The sequence below is a fragment of the Ranitomeya imitator genome, chromosome 3 (assembly GCF_032444005.1).
Source record: "Ranitomeya imitator isolate aRanImi1 chromosome 3, aRanImi1.pri, whole genome shotgun sequence".
In the NCBI taxonomy this organism is placed as follows: Eukaryota; Metazoa; Chordata; class Amphibia; order Anura; family Dendrobatidae; genus Ranitomeya; species Ranitomeya imitator.
The window spans coordinates 772,873,355-772,894,926 of NC_091284.1; the positions used below are offsets into that span (position 1 = coordinate 772,873,355).

The 21,572-nt window shown below is 46.5% G+C and overlaps 1 protein-coding gene across 1 annotated transcript in view; it reads right to left on the bottom strand.

The window, feature by feature from the left end:
- The window catches only part of ZC3H12C (zinc finger CCCH-type containing 12C), an 80,117-nt gene extending 76,178 nt beyond the window's left edge, over nucleotides 1–3,939 (bottom strand). The window contains exon 1 of the mRNA XM_069759074.1: nucleotides 3,859–3,939. Within this exon, the coding sequence (XP_069615175.1) occupies nucleotides 3,859–3,882 (24 nt within the window). The 5' untranslated portion in view covers nucleotides 3,883–3,939. The remainder of the gene's footprint in view (nucleotides 1–3,858) is intronic.
- Between the last annotated feature and the right edge of the window lie 17,633 nt (nucleotides 3,940–21,572).

Below are 21,572 nucleotides of genomic sequence, written 5' to 3' on the forward strand. Positions count from 1 at the left end.
CACCTACTCTGAGATCCATGTTCTCCTGACATGTATGGGGAAGATTCAGCATCTGTTCTGTCCTCCTGTCTGGGGAAGATTCAGCACGTGCTCTGAGATCCATATACTTCCTGTTAAGGGAAGTTTCAGCACCAGCTCTGGGATTCGTGTCCTCCTGCTATGGGAAGATTCTGCATCTGCTCTCAGATCCATGTCCTCCCTGTTAAGGGAAGTTTCAGAACCTGCCTCTGGGATTCATGTTCTCCCTGTAAGAGGTAAATTCAGCACCTGCTCTGGGATCCATGTCCTCCTGTATGGAGAAGATTCAGCACCTGCTCTGAGATCCATGTCCTCCCTACATGGTTTAGATTCAACACTTGCTCTGGGATCTATGTCCTCCATGTATGGAGAAGATTAATCACCTGCTCTGGGATCCATTTCCTCCTTGTATGGAGAAGATTCAGCATCTGCTTGGAGATCCATGTCCTCCCTCAATAGAGAAGATTCAGCACCTGCTCTGGGATCCATGCTCCTGTATGGGAAAGATTCAGCATTTGTTCTGTCCTCTTTGTATGGGGAAGATTCATCCCCTGCTCTATGATTCATTTCCTCCCTGTTTGGGAAAGTTTCAGAACCTGCTCTGGGATCCATGTCCTCCTTGCATGGAGGAGATTCAACACCTGCTCTGAGATCCATGTTCTCCCTACAAGGTTTAGATTAAGCACTTGCTCTGGGATTCATGTCCTCCCTGTATGGAGAAGATTCAGCACCTGCTCTGAGATCCATGTCCTCCATGTATGGAGAAGATTCAGCACCTGCTCTGGGATCCATGTCCTCCTTGTTTGGAGAAGATTTAGCGCCTGCTCGGAGATCCATGTCCCCCCTCAATGGAGAAGACTCAGCACCTGCTCTGGGATCCATGCTCTCCTGTATGGGAAAGATTCAGCATCTGCTCTGGGATCCATGTCCTCTTTGTATGGGGAAGATTCATCACCTGCTCTATGATTTATTTCCTCCCTGTTTGGGAAAGTTTCAGAACCTGCTCTGGGATTCATGTTCTCCCTGTAAGAGGTAAATTCAGCACCTGCTCTGGGATCCATGTCCTCCTGTATGGAGAAGATTCAGTATCTGCTTTGAGATCCATGTCCTCCCAACATGGTTTAGATTCAGCACTTGCTCTGGGATTCATGTCCTCCCTGTATGGAGAAGATTCAGCACTTGCTCTGAGATTCATGTCCTCCAGGTATGGAAAAGATTCAGCACCTGTTCGGAGATCCATGCTCTCCTGTATGGGAAAGATTCAGCATCTGCTCTGGGATCCATGTCGTCCTGTCTGGGGAAGATTCAGCACCTGCTCTGAGATTCCTGTCCTCTTTGTATGGGGAAGATTCATCACCTACTCTATAATTCATTTCCTCCCCGTTTGGGGAAATTTCAGAACCTGCTCTGGGATTCATGTCCTTCCTGAGTGGGGTGGATTCAGCACCTGCTCTGGGATCCCTATCCTCCCTGTGTAGGGAATATTTAACACCTGCTCTGAGATCCATGTCCTCCATGTATGGAGAAGATTCAACACCTGCTCTGAAATCCATGTCCTCCCTACATGGTTTAGATTCAGCACCTGCTCTGGGATCCATGTCCTCCTTGTATGGAGACGATTCAGCACCTGTTCTGAGATCCATGTCCTCCCTACATGGTTTAGATTCAGCACCTGCTCTGGGATCCATGTCCTCCTTGTGTGGACAAGATTCAGCACCTGTTCTGAGATCCATGTATGAAGAAGATTCAGCACCTGCTCTGAGACTCATGTCCTCCTTGTATGGAGAAGATTTGACACCTGTTCTCAGATCCATGTATGGAGAAGATTCAGCACCTGCTCTGAGATCCATGTTCTCCTTGTATGGAGAAGATTCCGCATCTGCTTGGAGATCCATGTCCTCCCTCAATGGAGAAGATTCAGCACCTGCTCTGAGGTCCATGCTGTCCTGTATGGGAAAGATTCAGCATCTGCTCTGTACTCCTGTCTGGGGAAGATTCAGCACCTGCTCTGGGATCTATGTCCTCCCTGCATGGTAAAAATTCAGCACCTGCTCTGGGATCCATGTCCTCCTTGAATGGAGAAGATTCCGCATCTGCTCGGAGATCCATGTCCTCCCTCAATGGAGAAGATTCAGCACCTGCTCTGAGATCCATGCTCTCCTGTATGGGAAAGATACAGCATCTACTCTGGGATCTATGTCCTCCCTGCATGGTAAAGATTCAGCACATGCTCTGGGATCTATGTCCTCCCTGCATGGTGAAAATGCAGCACCTGCAACTCCTGTATGAGGAGATTTAGCACCTGCTCTGAGATCCATGTCCTCCCTGAATGGGGAAGATTCAGCACCTGCTCTGAGATCCATGTCCCCCATGCATGGAAAGATTCAGCACCTGCTCTGGGATCTGTTCTCCTGTATGGTGAAGATTTAGCATCTGCTGTGGGATCCTTATCCTCCCTGTATAGTGAAGATTCAGCACCTGCTCTGGGATTCATATACTTCTTGTACGGGGAAGATTCAGCACCTGCTTTGGGATCCATGTCCCCCATGCATGGAAAGATTCAGCACCTGCTCTGGGATCTGTTCTCCTGTATGGTGAAGATTTAGTACCTGCTCTTGGATCTATGTCCTCTGTGTATAGTGAATATCCAGCACATTGACCAATATAGCAGCAAGTAAACACTGCAATAAATGCCTGGCAGTACACAACTACATCATGCAGGAAGGAGGAGGCTGGCCACAAATACCAGTAAAAATAGAAAATGTATCTGTAGGATTTTATCAGACTTCGTTATACAGTGATACATGCAGAGATAATGTTGCACCTGTAGTGCTAAGTTTCCCTGCAGTGCTAACCACTCTCCGATCTACAGTTTTTGCATCCTTGTAACGCAATTAAGATAAGGATCAATTCAGATGGAACAGTGCGACTGTAGCTGCACACTATTTTACAATGGTTCAGGAGCTAGCAAAGGTAAAGCTCTTTAAAGGGAACCTGTCACCTGAATTTGGCGGGACCGGTTTTTGGTCATATGGGCGGAGTTTTCAGGTGTTTGATTCACCCTTTCCTTGCCCGCTGGCTGCATGCTGGCCGCAATATTGGATTGAAATCCATTCTCTATCCTCCGTAGTATACGCCTGCGAAAGGCAAGATTGCCTTGCGCAGGCGTGTACTTTGGAGGACAGAGAATGAACTTCAATCCAATATTGCAGCCAGCGGGCAAGGAAAGTGTGAATCAAACACCTGAAAACTCCGCCCATATGACCAAAAACCGGTCCCGCCAAATTCAGGTGACAGGTTCCCTTTAAGGGCTTATCCACACAAAGCAAATTTTTCAGCCGTTTTTGCAGAACGATATCCTGTATTACAGTAGTACCATGCGACAAATGTTACGTGGTTCGTGGCCACGCAGCGAGAACGACACTGAATAAATCCTATGGCTGGGGCTACACGGCACCTTTAGCCACGACTTAGGTTACACAGCCAAAGATCGCTCTGTACCACTGCAACGTAGTTCAAGGTATTGCAATAGCGGCAAGCAAGTTGCAAATAATCGGACTAGTTGTGGCACTTTGCACCTTGCTTGCTGCGGCCCTGCGGGTCGCAATGTTACTCTTTTCATTTGCATTATGGCATATAGAGCATTTTTTTTTTGCCGTGTGACCTGTGATGTGGCCAAAGTTGCCGAGTATCCCAAGCCTAAAGCAGAAGATTGTAACCATACAATACATACCCCGATGAGCTGTACCAAATGACAAACTCAGCTCTGCTACATCCAAATGAGAAAAAAAAATAAAATCCATAAAATCCAGCAATTGTGATAATCCACTGTGTACTCACTTTAGCTGGTGAACACACAGACATTGGTTTCCAGAGAGGTTTTAGCAGCAAAGTCCTTAACACAGTGCCAGCACCCGGATCACAGGCAGAGTGAACAATGAAGAAGGGAACAGATGGGAAAGGAGTGAATTTGCTGAACCTATTACTGAGTAGACATACAGCCAATGAGGGAACAGCAGGCACACAATGACTGGCCAGGCAGATGCAAAGCAAAAAAATCCTCCCTAGCTCTATGTCAGGTTTGGAGGCTTCTAAGTTGATTTCATTCCCAGGGTCTGCCCCAGGGCAGCATGTGCATTAACGAGGGGCGTGCTGCAACAATGGCCCATACAAAGGAGGCAGCAAGGCAGCTGCTCTCTGGGAGTTGGAGTCATTAGCAAACAAGCTGCCAACAAAAAGCACCTGGCTCTGGATGGGCCTCACGTTCCCGCATTGTTATCGAAATCACGAAACAAAGAAAGAAATTATTTGGTGGCAAAATTTTATTATTTCTAGGGACGGACAGACAACGTACAGGACTAAGGGCGATGTTCATACGGAGGCCGCGCCAGTTATATCCTGTTCTAAAATAAGTGTGGAAAACAAAAACTTCAGTCATTAGCAGGGTGATAATGGGGAAGTAGTGAGAGGAAGGGTGTGAATGGCGTGTCCCGTAGTGTCTCGGCGGTGTAACATATACAGAGACAATAATCGTGTATCAGATTATTTATGACCCTATACATTTTTGAAAATTTTCTCTGCTTTTAACAACTTTGCTTGATTCTCCATTAGACCTAATTTACATCACATCTGTGTTTCTATTTATGATTCTTCCTAAACGCCACAAAAATGCCCCTGCCTGAGATATAGATTTTAAACGGTGTTTCCATTACATTTATATGATAATAATAATAATTTTTATTTATATAGCCCCAACATATTCCGCAGCACTTTCCAATTAAGCGGGGACATGTACAGACAATAAATTCAGTATAAGTTAAGACAATTTAAACAGGGACATTAGGGGTGAGGTCCCTGCTCGCCCTCGACTGATACTAAGCATAGTATCAATATAATACTGATAAAGGTCTGCCACCTCCACAATCAGCTGTTATTAAGACCTCCACCAGGAGTCGGGTTTAACTGGTAATTCCAGTTTTAGATGAGATAAACAGGGTGGACAGCAGTGTGAGCAGCCTCTTCTTACCTCAGCACCCCTGTTATCTCCAGTATTAGATCAGATAGACAGGGTGTACAGCAGTGTGAGCAGCCTCTTCTTACCTCAACACCCTGGTATCTCCAACATTAGATCAGATAGACAAGGTTGACAGCAGTGTGAGCAGCCTCTTCTTACCTCAGCACCCCTGATATCTCCAGTATTAGATCAGATAGACAGGATGGACAGCAGTGTGAGCAGCCTCTTACCTCAACACCCTGGTATCTCCAACATTAGATCAGATAGACAGGGTGGACAGCAGTGTGAGCAGCCTCTTCTTACCTCAGCACCCTGGTATCACCAGCATTAGATCAGATAGACAGGATAGACAGCAGTGTGAGCAGCCTCTTCTTACCTCAGCACCCTGGTATCTCCAGCATTAGATCAGATAGACAGGGTGGACAGCAGTGTGAGCAGCCTCTTCTTATCTCGGCACCCCTGGTATCTTCGGTACTAGATCAGAAATATGGGGTGGACAGCAGTGTGAGCAGCCTCTTCTTACCTAAGCACCCTGGTATCTCCAGTTTTAGATCAGATAGATATGGTGGACAGCAGTGTGAGTGGCCTCTTCTTACCACAGCACCCCTGGTATCTCCAGTGTTAGATTTGAAAGACAGAGTGGACAGCAGTGTGAGCAGCCTCTTCTTACCTCAGCACCCTGGTATCACCAGCATTAGATCAGATAGACAGGATAGACAGCAGTGTGAGCGGCCTCTTCTTACCTCAGCACCCTGGTATCTCCAGCATTAGATCAGATAGACAGGGTGGACAGCAGTGTGAGCAGCCTCTTCTTATCTCGGCACCCCTGGTATCTTCGGTACTAGATCAGAAATATGGGGTGGACAGCAGTGTGAGCAGCCTCTTCTTACCTAAGCACCCTGGTATCTCCAGTTTTAGATCAGATAGATATGGTGGACAGCAGTGTGAGTGGCCTCTTCTTACCACAGCACCCCTGGTATCTCCAGTGTTAGATTTGAAAGACAGAGTAGACAGCAGTGTGAGCAGTCTCTTCTTACCTCAGCACTCTTTTGGTTTCTTCAGTATTAGATGAGATAGACATAATGAGCAGCAGTATGAGCAGCCTCTTCTTGCCTCAGCACCACTAGTATCTCCAGTATTAGATCAGTTAGACAAAATGAACTGCAGTATGAGCAGCCTCTCATCTCAATTCTCCTGGTATCTTCAGTATTATATTAGAAACACAGGGTGTGCAGCAATGTGAATGGCCTCTCCTTACCACAACACCTCTGATAACTCTACAATTAGATCAGATAGATAGGGTGGACAGCAATGTGAGCAGCCACTTCTTTCCTCAGCACTCCTGGATTCTCCAGTAAAAGATTGGAAAAACAGGCTGGACAACAGAGTGAGCGCCCTCTTTTTACCTCAGCACCACTGATATTTCCAGTCTTAGATAAGAAAGACAGGATACAGCAGTGTGTGCAGCCACTTCTTTCCTCAGCACTCCTGGTATCTCCAGTATTAGATCAGATAGACATGGTGGTATCTCCAATAATAGATTGGAAAAACAGGCTAGACATCAGAGTGAGCACCCTCTTCCTGGTTTTTCCAGTATTAGATCAGAAAATCTACTGCGAGCACCACTTGCTACTCATGAACAAATGGCGAAAAGTTTTTTTACTGCACATGCTTACAGGGACCTTTCCTATTAACATTCTAGGACAGGTTTCTTTCCCTAGGGCTGGGACAAAGTACTTTGTTGCCCTAGGAAGATAAGGCAAATGGCATTCTCACCACACTCCCTTGATAAAAAGGGATAAGCAGCACTAGTGACTAGTGATGAGCGAGTGTACTTGTTGCTCGGGTTTTCCTGAGCACGCTTAAGTGGTCTCCGAGTATTTATAACTGCTCGCAGTTTAAGTTTTCATCCCCTCAGCAGCATGATTTGCGGCTACTAGACAGCTTGAACACATGTGGGGATTCCCTAGCAACCAGGCAACCCCCACATGTAATCAAGCTGGCTAATAGCTGTAAATCATTCAGCTGCGGCGCTGAAAATTAAATCTCCGAACACTAACAAATACTCGAAGATCACCCGAGCGTGCTCGAGAAAACCCGAGCAACGAGTACACTCGCTCATCACTACTAGTGACCTTCTTTCTGGCAGCGTCTGTCTTTTAGTTCTTCATTTGGCACATTTACACATCTGTAAAGATCAAATGTCTGACATACCATTATTTTTAGATTATCTTAGCAAAAAACAATTTAATCTCCATTTCACAAGCTGTTTTCACCCTGAATCCGTTACGTTTCTGGATCTCCAGCTAACTGGTAAACCAATAGAACTTATAGAAAACCAATGGAGGGCAATAGAATTTGACATTGCCATAGTTTCCACCAAGTCCATGCTATTAAAATTATTCCTGTCATGTTCATAAACATGTTCCTCATCGTAGAGACAGACAGACTGTTTGTGTTTCGGGACCACCTGTGGGCATGTCTTTCCTTGGTTTCTCTGGTTTAGAGCAGAAGGATAAGACTCAACAGTCCCGCCCCGGAGCACGGGCATATCATTAACTGCAAACTTCTAACACTGATTACACAAGAACCACAAGACAGATTTCTTCACCCCAGGTATCATTTTAATCAGTTTAACAGCATCAACCTGACAATGCCTGTAGTTTACTTAGCAAAATCTTGCTGACAGGTTCACTTTAACTGTTCACAATAACTGTAATTTTGACCAGGGGTGCCCAAACATTTACATGCCACTGTAAATGTTTTTCCCCATATCCCCAAACACACACATACTTGGTTTGTTTTCAGTGTGCCTTAATTTTTTAACAATTTGAATAAACTCATTACTATTTTATGAATTTCTACATCTCTCCTTTCTCGCATATATATATATATATATATATATATATATATATATATATATATATATATATCTGTATACATTCCTGGCTTTTACTGCATTAAAAACTGCATGTCTAATACAAGCCTAATGGTACATGCTCCTGGGGTATTTCGGCTACGAAATCTCAAGTAACTACCATTGCAGACATTGTGTGGTAAATCCGAGATATCATCTGTAGCATAAATTCTGGATTTGATATCCATAGTGTCGGATCATATATGCTGCACATATTCTGCGCAGTGCGTGCATGAGATGTCTTAAAATCTCAGGCACAGCATGGCTACTGTAGTACAGACAGACAAGGAGAAAATCTATCACTCAGAACAGTAGCAGTGCTTGTATATGAGATTTTAATAAATCTCATGCTGACATCGCAGAGAATTTCTGCATTGTAAATTGACCAGCGCTGTGGATGCTATTGTGGTGAATTCTTGCGTACACATACCCTAAATGAAATACAGCTACTTCTGTCTTTTGTATCCACCTCTTCTTCCAAAAACTGCATCCACAACTTCAATAATTCCCATTCACTACACATACACGCCTTCGAAACCTGATCTTGGAGAAGGATGTTATCAATACCATGGATGGCAAGAAGGACAAACAAATCAGTTTTGGAACAAATCAAGCCAAACATGTCACTCGAAGCAAGGATCACCAAGCTACAATTTATCTACTTTGGACACATACGAAGAGAGAAATCACCGGAGAAGGACATAATGGTTGGGAGAATAGAAGGAACAAGGCGAAGAGGAAGACCAGCAACCCGATGGCTTAATACTATCAAGACAAGGGTGGAGAAGACCCTGGTGGATCTCTCTAGGCTTGGTCAAGATCGATCTTATCTTAGAATCATAGAATGTTAGAGTTGGAATGGACCTCCAGGGTCATCCTGTCCAACCCCCAGCGCAATGTTGGTTTCACTAAACCATCTCAGACAGATGTCTGTCCAGCCTCTGTTTGATGACTTCCATTGAAGTAGGACTCACCACCTCTCGCGGTGCATCGTCCTACAGATCGTTCCTACAGATCATTTATTCATCAGGCTGTTAAAAAACATTTCATAACAAAAACTAAGTTGTCTTCTTATATACTACTAGCTATTGAACCCGTTCTACGCCCGGGTGGCGAGCATTTATATTGGTATATGGTCTCCATCATGTGCTGCTGCCATCCTGCACCCGTTCTGTCATGTGCTGCTGCCATCCTGCGCCCGTTCTGTCATGTGCTGCTGCCATCCTGCGCCCGTTCTGTCATGCGCTGCTGCCATCCTGCGCCCATTCTGTCATGCGCTGCTGCCATCCTGCGCCCGTTCTGTCATGTGCTGCTCCCATCCTGCGCCCGTTCTGTCATGTGCTGCTCCCATCCTGCGCCCCCGTTCTGTCATGCGCTGCTCCCATCCTGCTGCCATCCTGCGCCCATTATGTCATGCGCTGCTGCCATCCTGCGCCCGTTCTGTCATGTGCTGCTCCCATCCTGCGCCCCCGTTCTGTCATGCGCTGCTCCCATCCTGCTGCCATCCTGCGCCCATTATGTCATGCGCTGCTGCCATCCTGCGCCCGTTCTGTCATGTGCTGCTGCCATCCTGCGCCCGTTCTGTCATGTGCTGCTGCCATCCTGCGCCCGTTCTGTCATGTGCTGCTGCCATCCTGCGCCCATTCTGTCATGTGCTGCTGCCATCCTGCGCCCGTTCTGCCATGCGCTGCTGCCATCCTGCGCCCGTTCTGTCATGTGCTGTTCCCATCCTGCTGCCATCCGGCGCCCGTTATGTCATGCGCTGCTGCCATCCTGCACCCATTCTGTCATGTGCTGCTGCCATCCTGCGCCCGTTCTGTCATGTGCTGCTGCCATCCTGCGCCCGTTCTGTCATGTGCTGCTGCCATCCTGCGCCCGTTCTGTCATGTGCTGCTGCCATCCTGCGCCCGTTCTGTCATGTGCTGCTGCCATCCTTGCCCGTTCTGTCATGTGCTGCTGCCATCCTGCGCCCGTTCTGTCATGTGCTGCTGCCATCCTGCGCCCGTTCTGTCATGTGCTGCTCCCATCCTGCTGCCATCCTGCGCCCGATATGTCATGCGCTGCTGCCATCCTGCGCCCGTTCTGTCATGTGCTGCTGCCATCCTGCGCCCGTTCTGTCATGTGCTGCTGCCATCCTGCGCCCGTTCTGTCATGTGCTGCTGCCATCCTGCGCCCGTTCTGTCATGTGCTGCTGCCATCCTGCGCCCGTTCTGTCATGCGCTGCTGCCATCCTGCTCCCGTTCTGTCATGTGCTGCTGCCATCCTGCGCCCGTTCTGTCATGTGCTGCTCCCATCCTGCGCTACTATTGTATTATATGCCCCCGTATGCTGCTGCCATATAAAAAAAAAAAAATACCATACTCACCTATCGTCCGGCTCCACTGCAGGTGTGTCTTCAAGAAGCAGCAGGAATCGGCGCCTGCGCAGTCCGCGCTCTCCGGCGCCATTTTCTTGAAGACACACCTGCAGTGGAGCCGGAGTGTGTCTTCAAGAAAATGGCGCCGGAAAGCGCGGACTGCGCAGGCGCCGATTCCAGCAGCAGGAATCGGCGCCTGCGCAGTCCGCGCTTTCCGGCGCCATTTTCTTGAACACACACTCCGGCTCCTCTGCCTGTGACTGCACTCTGTCACAGCAGAGGAGCCGGAAGACGGAGCCGCACGCAGCGCTGGAACGGAGGACAGGTGAATATACTTACCCTCCCTCCTGGCGCGTCCACGGTCCCTGACTCTCAGGTGGAGATCGCGGTATGCGTTCAGTGCTTACGCATACCGCGATCTCCTGGGAGCGTCACTCTGTGGGGGCCAGACTGCGCCGGCGCTTGCGCCTGCGCAGTCTATAAAGGCTTCGGACAGAGTGACGCTCCCAGCGTTATATTATAGACTAGATGGTGGCCCGATTATAACGCATCGGGTATTCTAGAATATGCATGTCCACGTAGTATATTGCACAGCCCACGTAGTATATTGCCCAGTGACGTAGTATATTGCCCAGCGACGTAGTATATTGCCCAGCGACGTAGTATACAGCACAGAGCCACGTAGTATATTGCACAGCCACGTAGTATATTGCCCAGTCACGTAGTATATTGCCCAGCAACGTAATATACAGCACAGAGCATATTGCCCAGCCACGTAGTATATTGCCCAGTGACGTAGTATATTGCCCAGCCACGTAGTATATTGCCCAGTTACATAGTATATTGCCCAACCACGTAGTATATTGCCCAGCCACGTAGTATATTGCCCATTCACGTAGTATATTGCCCAGCCACGTAGTATATTGCAGTTACTTAGTATATTGCCCAGTGACGTAGTATACAGCACAGAGCCACGTAGTATATTGCCCAGTCACGTAGTATATTGCCCAGTCACGTAGTATATTGCCCAGCGACGTAGTATACAGCACAGAGCATATTGCCCAGCCACGTAGTATATTGCCCAACCACGAGTATATTGCCCAGCCACGTAGTATATTGCCCAGTCACGTAGTATATTGCCCAGCCACGTAGTATATTGCCCAGTTACGTAGTATATTGCCCAGTGACGTAGTATACAGCACAGAGCCACGTAGTTTATTGCACAGCCCACGTAGTATATTACCCGGCCACGTAGTATATTGCCCAGCGATGTAGTATATTGCCCAGTTATGTAGTATATTGCCCAGTGACGTAGTATATTGCCCAGTGACGTAGTATATTGCCCAATGACGTAGTATATTGCCCAGTTACGTAGTATATTGCCCAGTGACGTAGTATATTGCCCAGCGACGTAGTATATTGCCCAGTGATGTAGTATATTGCCCAGTTACGTAGTATATTGCCCAGCGACGTAGTATATTGCCCAGTTACGTAGTATATTGCCCAGTGACGTAGAATATTGCCCAGTTACGTAGTATATTGCCCAGTGACGTAGTATATTGCCCAGTTACGTAGTATATTGCCCAGCGACGTATTATATTGCCCAGTTACGTAGTATATTGCCCAGTGACGTAGTATATTGCCCAGTGACGTAGTATATTGCCCAGTGACGTAGTATATTGCCCAGTGACGTAGTATATTGCCCAGTGACATAGTATATTGCCCAGTTACGTAGTATATTGCCCAGCGACGTAGTATATTGCCCAGTTACGTAGTATATTGCCCAGTTACGTAGTATATTGCCCAGTGACGTAGTATACAGCACAGAGCCACGTAGTATATTGCCCAGCTATGTAGTATATTGCCCAGCAACGTATGTCACAGGTTAAAAAATAAAAAATAAACTCACCTTCGGATCTGAGGGCCCCTTGTAGTTCTGTCGGCAGCTTCCAGTCCCAGGGTGTGATGACGTTGCGGTCACATGACCGTGACGTCATGGCAGGTCCTTCTCGCGCAGGCACGCAGGACCTGTGATGAAGTCGCGGTCACATGACCGTGACGTCATGGCAGGTCCTTCTTCCGCAGGCGCGCAGGGCCTGTGATGACGTCGCGGTCACATGACCGTGACGTCATGGCAGGTCCTTCTGCCATACCATCGTTGCCACTGGAACTTGCCGCTTGCATGGAGCGGTTACCGGAGCGTAGCGAGGAGTGGGAAAGGCGGCGGAAGGTGAGTATATAATGATTTTTTATTTTTTTTTATTATTTTTAACATTAGATGTTTTTACTATTGAAGCAGCATCAATAGTACAAACTTGGTCACACAGGGTTAATAGCGGCGGTAATGGAGTGAGTTACCCACGGCATAACGTGGTCCGTTACCGCTGGCATTAACCCTGTGTGAGCGGTGACTGCGGGGAGTATGGAGCGGGCGCCAGGCGCTGACTGCAGGGGAGTAGGGAGGGACTAATCGGACTGTGGCCGTCGCTGATTGGTCGCGGCAGCCATGACAGGCAGCTGTCGAGACCAATCAGTGACTTGGATTCCATGACAGACAGAGGCCGCGACCAATGAATATCCGTAACAGACAGAAGGACAGACAGACAGACATAAAGACGGAAGTGACCCTTAGACAATTATATAGGAGATTATTAGATGTTTCATTGTTTTTAGCAGAATTTGTTTAATGACAAAATATAATGCAATAAAAAAAAAATTGCAGACACTTCCCGGGCACACTATGCTAACATATCCAAGTAGTCTATGCGTGGTACATCCTGACCCCTGGAGCACCACAACTCACCGCAGCATGCTATGTTTGCACAGTCTGTACATAGTATACTTTTTGGCTTATAATGTCCTGCTTTACCATGAATTTTAAATAGTAAAGCTCAGATAATGGGAACAGATGGTAACTAACGTGCAGAACAAGGGGAGTTTTATTGTATGCTCAGTCAATAGTCACCAGTAAAAAAAAAGACCTTTCCTAGAGCAAATCTGGACATTAGGGACAGTTGGCTGCAGTGAAAGCCTTGTATCTATTGGAAAATGTGTCCAAGCAAATTCCATTCTCCTTGTAAAACATTTATTGATAGCACGGGATGGCGTCATCATATGTTGCTGCGATTTTTGATTCTTTTCAGGAGTTTATAGTTAGTATATTTGGATAAAGCACAGTTACCAACTCCATCATGCTGTGTGGGATGTTATACCGTGTTAATCGTACTCTGGGTACATCTTACTTCGCCTTTGGGGGTACAGTGAGGGAATTCACTGTGGGGATACCATGCTGCAGGGGCATTTTGGGGGGAAGCATACTCTATTGGAGCCATGAAATCAGTATTGTAGTATGTGAGAATGCTAAAGAGCTCCAGTAGAGGCATAATTACTCTGTATGTGCCGCAATACATGTCATTCTACCCATCTTTAAAAATTGGCCTCTTCTGCTGAATAATTTTTTGGGCAGAGTGGGAAGAGTGGTGAGAGGGCAATTAGGGCTTTTGCTATATGTCTCCATGATTTTTATGTACACCCCCTGGATGAAAAAATCATATAATTTTAATGATAATCAACAAGAGCTTGGAGAGGACCTGTCACTTGCCATAAATAAGTATTTTTTGTGCATGGTGTACATTTGGCTATTTTCCATAACATGGTGTTTTTCCTTTTACAGTGCTGCTCCCTATGGTTTAGAAACGGTCTCTGAACAGTTCATGGTCACTGCTGCAGCAATCACATGCCCTTCCAGCAGTCCAGGGGGTCTTGACGAAGGCAAACGCCGAAACGCGCGTCGGGGTGGACGTATCCTCGGGACAGGCCTTGACCCTTCCCCCTTTTTTGGTCATATTCCATCAGGTACCATACAATGTGATATTGTGACAGCATGTTAATACTTCATACTATTTAAATGTTATATTTTTCTAACATATATACCATGTGGACACTATTGGATTAAGGTGTTAGTATATGCACAGGTACTTTATAAATATCTTTACACCAAATCTTTTTGTTATTTACGGTACCTGTTCTTTTATGGGGCTCCATATGGGTTTGCACCAATTATAGATTTTTTTTATAAAGCTGCAGCACATCACATATACATTTTCATTATTGCTCATTTTTTGATGCTATAACTCTCTTTGCTGCTATCATTTTAACACCTCATTTTATCCTGTCCCTTGTGCAGTGCGTCCCTTTCTTTCCTGCGTGTTTGCTTCCATCCGCACCGTATTTTATCTCTTTAAATTAACTAAATAAAAGATTCCTTACACATAATTCAGGTTTTAAACTCGTTTGTTTCCTTTGTCTATGATATAGCCTTGCCTATATGCCCTATATTATGTCCATGTTATACATGTGGTGGTAAAAAAATAAAATATACATTTGATTATGTACCACTTTCTATAAGCATAAAGATTAACCTTACATGTGTACGTTGCCTTTGCAGACTATTGTGACAAAAGCAAAGTGTTCAGTAGAAGCGCACAGTAACATCTGAAGCATGCCCAAAAACGTCTTTAGAAATTCCAGGAGCAGTTTCTTTCTGTAGCTAATGCCCTTCTTTAGGGGATGTGGCTTCTCATGAATAGGACACTGTCGATTAGGAATTTCAACGTTTTCCCCTATGTCGCTCTTGTCTGAAGCTGATGAAGGTGTGGGAAGAACATCATTTTTATTCACAGAATCTGGACTGCTGCGGTTTCTGTTGCTCGAACGTGGACTCTCATACTTATGAGGGGATGAGCCAGGGCCGCTGGGTTCCCAGTAGTAAAAGCTTGGTTCAGTCTTATACTCTGCAATATCATTGATAAACTCACATAAGTAGGAATATTGGAGGAAAAGAGACTTGATTTTATCTCCTACTGTATATCTTGACCCACCTTTCTTGTATATTGTACGGCAGCTTAGAAGCTATTGGTTTTACCTGGCGAGCATGTCCAGGTAGCTGAGGCCAGGTGAGTGAGTGTCTGCCTTGGCCAGCTGGAGATCTAACGGTAGGTCACTGAGCTCTTGGAATTCCTTAACTGTCCTTACTGGATATTTTTGCTAAATCCTGTAGTCACTCGAACAGTGGATTTTCTGTGACATCAAGACTGCCAAAGTTTTGTGGTAGCCTCTCCCATGCAGCCATGAGATCAGCTGCTGAATTACTGATGTGGACATATCTAAATCCCTTGACCCACTCTGTGGATTGTGGCCCAAGCCACTTGGTCAGCAGATCTAGCTCTTCAGCAGTAGTGATGCCAAGGTCACTAATTAAAATTCTAAGGTCACATTTCCAACCTCTGTAGTTTTCAGGTTGATCATCGAAGCTTGTAAGACTGGTTTTAGTAAGTTCACGGTAGACCATCTACCTTGCAAAGTTCCACATGTCAGTTTTCTCTGATTTTGGAAAGACAATTACTGGCTGAGTTAAAACTACTCATTCATTCAAAACTATTCATTGTGCCAGGAGTATCTTGACATGGAGATCCAGGAAAGTATGGTACGACATAGTCATTTAGTTTAGCAATGGGTTTAATGTGCATAGTTTCTGCCACGCCTGGGACTGGAACTGTGTGGTAGACTGGAACGTGAAGACTTGCCTGCATATTAGCTTGCATGTGAGTGTCTGTGTATAAGGTTTGCTGAGATGCAGAGGCCTGGTACATTGTGGTGCACGAAGAAGGTTCAGGATGAGGAATTGGCAGTGCATTGTACCAACCTGGAATGCAGGATCTTGGAGAAGGATCTGCGTCATTTTGGCTTGGAGGAATATCTGCGCTGTCAGGAATGATTGTTGGAGTCAGGGGTGCACTATTTTGGCTGAGTACATAGTCTGTTGTGTACTTAAGAGGGTCTTTTGTATCAAAATCACTTAAACTGATGCTGTCTCTTTGACTCCCATTGATAGCTTGTTCCAGGACCTTTAACCTTGCCATGGCTGTGGCATGCTCACATTCCTTCTCTGCACTTGCCTCTATTTCTGCCCTCTTGTGTGCTGCTTTGGCTTCTATTTCTACCTTCTCACACGCTGCTTGGCTTCCATTTCTACCGTCTTACGCTGCTTTCTTGGCTGGTGCTTTTGGTTTTGTTTCGGCCTTTACGAGCTGCTTCCACTTCTATCTCAGTTTTCCTTTGTGCAAAGGAGACTTGTTTTTTAGTGGCCTGATCTTCTACATGTCCTTATAAGCTGCTCGATGAGAGTTGAAGATTTCGAAGAGTGTGACTTAGATGATCGTTTTGACTGGTTGGTGGACCCAGAAATGTGAGATAATGTCTCTGGAATTTGTGCAATTTTCACCTCTGTCGTGGACTTAATATCATGTACTTTGTGGCCTCTCTCAGAATTAAGTTGCTGCAGACCTCACAGTTCCTCAAGAAAATCATGTGTATTAAGCTTCTGCAAACTTCTAATGTATTTGTTCACCTTTCTGGTATAAATCTCATAAACTGAACACAGTTGTCCTAGGGCTCTCACTAGTGGTAGGTCATGAGAAGCAGACTGGGAGATGATGCTGATGTTACTGCCATATGTCTGATACATTACATGAAGGTTCAGGTCTTCTCTGGACTTCCATGTTTGTTTAGTAGAGCACATAGCTTTCTCACTGGACTGAGGATTAAACTCTACAGATATCTGATTGCTGGTCTTGCAGCGACTGTGTAGTGTTCCCCTCAGCCATTGTTCTTCACAGGCAGAATAGATGTGTATAGTGTAGTATATAAGGGGCGCTCACTATATCAATGTAAAGCAGTGCTCTGAAGGAAAAAATCACGTAGACTTTGAGCAAGAATCTTCGGCACTCAAATAAGAACAATTTATTGTTCAATTTTCAAAAATAAAAAAAGAGGCAAAACGTCCACCAAATACAAAGAAATAAGCAAAACGTTGGTATGCAATGATATACTTCAGCCGGACGTTTCGGCAACAAAATGCCTTTTTCAAGCCAAATCTGTCATAAAATATATACAAAAACAATAGATATTAGAAAAACATTACAAACACCCGACAATCTTAAATACTAACATTATATAAGTGACACACATCAATCAGGTGCTATACAACACCGAAACATAACACATCATCTTTGCTAGAGACAACTCGACAGGGATAACTGGAGTTGTAGTCAAGGTATCAAACACTAGATATGACCAATACCATAAGATGTGCGTGATTATGGTGCTACACAGTGCCATAAATAAAACCAAATATATGAGTATATGAACAGAGAAAGATGCACAAAGGAATGAAGCACTGTACAGAGGCAAAAATGTACAAAGTAAAAGGGCACAGAAAAAATGGATATGCATAGAGACAAAAGGAATATACTGTATATATACATATATATGTATATATTTATTTTTTGATTGACTGAGGACCGATGCTATAGATTTAAGGGAGGTTGAAGAGAAAAGAAAAAAGAAAGAAAAAAGAAAAGCGAAAAAGGGAAACCAAAGAAAGAAACAGCAAAGGAAAACATAAAGGGAAGGGGGAACTGTTGCGAATTCTGTTGTTGAACTCCCTCCTGTGGTCGTGAATGGTACTTCGGCGAGTTCTGTCCATGGACTCCCTCTGGTGGCTGTGAGTGAAGCTGCTGCTTCTGAGGTTCCTTACACAGATGACGTAGTTTGTCCTTTGGTTGGCTGCTCTATTTAACTCCACTCTGATCGTTACTCCATGCCAGCTGTCAATGTTCCTGTGCTGGTTCAGTTCGCTCTTGGATCTTTCTGAAAACCTGTCTCTTCCTGCAAGAAGCTAAGTCCCCATTTGTTATTTTCTGTTCATGGTTTTCTAGTCCAGCTTGCTTTCTTGATTTTGTCTTGCTAGCTGGAAGCTCTGGGATGCAGGGTGGCGCCTCTGCACCGTGAGTCGGTGCGGGGGTCTTTTTGCACACTCTGCGTGGTCTTTTGTAGTTTTTGTGCTGACCGCAAAGATACCTTTCCTATCCTCTGTCTATTTAGTTAGTCTGGCCTCCCTTTGCTAAAACCTGTTTCATTTCTGTGTTTGTGACTTTCTTCTTAACTCACAGTTAATATTTGTGGGGGGCTGCCTTTTCCTTTGGGGAAATTTCTCTGAGGCAAGGTAGGCTTTATTATCTATCTCTAGGGCTAGCTATTCTTAGGCTGTGCCGAGGCGTCTAGGCCTGTTAGGTACGCTCCACGGCTATTTCTAGTGTGTGTGATAGGATTAGGGATTGCGGTCAGCAAAGTTCCCACTTCCCAGAGCTTGTCCTGTGAGTTTAACCATCTGGTCATTCCTGGTGCTCCTAACCACCAGGTCATAACAGGGAACATCTATAGGGGTGCCAAAGGAGGTGTGCGCAAAGTGGGCAGCTGCGATATATGGTGTTAGGTCAAATTACCTGTTGAGGAAGATATTGCAGAGTAGAAACCACCATGGCTGTGAAGCCTAAAATGAATACTCATATTAGTAAAACGCATGTGACTGCATAAGTAGACGGCAGGGCTGTGGGAAGTGAAAGGGGAGCCCACAAGGGAAGTATTGCCGGAGTATACCAGCTAGTGGGAAGGTGGCTGATAGGGTCTTAAAAGAGAAAACATGTACCTGTAAGATATGTGCGCACCAGCGCGGCAGTGGATGGCTGGAGACCTTCTGCGGGCATCACATGTGGACGCTGTGCCCTGCGCCTGCTATTTAAGTTAGAGGACGGAGGGAAGCTGCTAGTACTTCCGGTTTGCTAGCCGGGTTCGCGGGAGCGAGTGCGCTTGCGCAATCCTGCGGCCAATGAGTGTGTGGAAAGGAGTATGTCTAGCGCTTGCGCAATGAATAGGAAGGGTGTATGACTAATGGGATATTGTATATAAAGGCACAGATGATTGGCCTCGGGGAGACCAAAACATCCAACACCGCGGAGACACCATCACGTGTTTCTCAACGCAGTGATTCCAGAACACTGCCCCCATCCCTTATGGGAAATATGCAGATGCATGTAAAGAAGCTGCGGAGACACCATCACGTGTTTCTCGACGCAAGCAGTGAATAGCCAGGCCTTTCCCCGGGAAGGAACAACCACGGGAAGGGCAGCATCCTATGAAGGAAAGCCACCTATGCCAAGCATGGTATCCATCCACAGACAGCTGTTTCGGGGTTTTTGCCCCTCATCAGTGTGGAGTAGGAATCTGGCTATTAGGAGCAGTGCCTGGTAAAAAGGCTATAAAGGCACAGATGATTGGCCTCGGGGAGACCAAAACATCCAACACCGCGGAGACACCATCACGTGTTTCTCAACGCAGTGATTCCAGAACACTGCCCCCATCCCTTATGGGAAATATGCAGATGCATGTAAAGAAGCTGCGGAGACACCATCACGTGTTTCTCGACGCAAGCAGTGAATAGCCAGGCCTTTCCCCGGGAAGGAACAACCACGGGAAGGGCAGCATCCTATGAAGGAAAGCCACCTATGCCAAGCATGGTATCCATCCACAGACAGCTGTTTCGGGGTTTTTGCCCCTCATCAGTGTGGAGTAGGAATCTGGCTATTAGGAGAAGTGCCTGGTAAAAAGGCTATAAAGGCACAGATGATTGGCCTCGGGGAGACCAAAACATCCAACACCGCGGAGACACCATCACGTGTTTCTCAACGCAGTGATTCCAGAACACTGCCCCCATCCCTTATGGGAAATATGCAGATGCATGTAAAGAAGCTGCGGAGACACCATCACATGTTTCTCGACGCAAGCAGTGAATAGCCAGGCCTTTCCCCGGGAAGGAACAACCACGGGAAGGGCAGCATCCTATGAAGGAAAGCCACCTATGCCAAGCATGGTATCCATCCACAGACAGCTGTTTCGGGGTTTTTGCCCCTCATCAGTGTGGAGTAGGAATCTGGCTATTAGGAGCAGTGCCTGGTAAAAAGGCTATAAAGGCACAGATGATTGGCCTCGGGGAGACCAAAACATCCAACACCGCGGAGACACCATCACGTGTTTCTCAACGCAGTGATTCCAGAACACTGCCCCCATCCCTTATGGGAAATATGCAGATGCATGTAAAGAAGCTGCGGAGACACCATCACGTGTTTCTCGACGCAAGCAGTGAATAGCCAGGCCTTTCCCCGGGAAGGAACAACCACGGGAAGGGCAGCATCCTATGAAGGAAAGCCACCTATGCCAAGCATGGTATCCATCCACAGACAGCTGTTTCGGGGTTTTTGCCCCTCATCAGTGTGGAGTAGGAATCTGGCTATTAGGAGCAGTGCCTGGTAAAAAGGCTATAAAGGCACAGATGATTGGCCTCGGGGAGACCAAAACATCCAACACCGCGGAGACACCATCACGTGTTTCTCAACGCAGTGATTCCAGAACACTGCCCCCATCCCTTATGGGAAATATGCAGATGCATGTAAAGAAGCTGCGAAGACACCATCACGTGTTTCTCGACGCAAGCAGTGAATAGCCAGGCCTTTCCCCGGGAAGGAACAACCACGGGAAGGGCAGCATCCTATGAAGGAAAGCCACCTATGCCAAGCATGGTATCCATCCACAGACAGCAGAATCACTGCGTTGAGAAACACGTGATGGTGTCTCCGCGGTGTTGGATGTTTTGGTCTCCCCGAGGCCAATCATCTGTGCCTTTATAGCCTTTTTACCAGGCACTGCTCCTAATAGCCAGATTCCTACTCCACACTGATGAGGGGCAAAAACCCCGAAACAGCTGTCTGTGGATGGATACCATGCTTGGCATAGGTGGCTTTCCTTCATAGGATGCTGCCCTTCCCGTGGTTGTTCCTTCCCGGGGAAAGGCCTGGCTATTCACTGCTTGCGTCGAGAAACACGTGATGGTGTCTCCGCAGCTTCTTTACATGCATCTGCATATTTCCCATAAGGGATGGGGGCAGTGTTCTGGAATCACTGCGTTGAGAAACACGTGATGGTGTCTCCGCGGTGTTGGATGTTTTGGTCTCCCCGAGGCCAATCATCTGTGCCTTTATAGCCTTTTTACCAGGCACTGCTCCTAATAGCCAGATTCCTACTCCACACTGATGAGGGGCAAAAACCCCGAAACAGCTGTCTGTGGATGGATACCATGCTTGGCATAGGTGGCTTTCCTTCATAGGATGCTGCCCTTCCCGTGGTTGTTCCTTCCCGGGGAAAGGCCTGGCTATTCACTGCTTGCGTCGAGAAACACGTGATGGTGTCTCCGCAGCTTCTTTACATGCATCTGCATATTTCCCAAAAGGGATGGGGGCAGTGTTCTGGAATCACTGCGTTGAGAAACACGTGATGGTGTCTCCGCGGTGTTGGATGTTTTGGTCTCCCCGAGG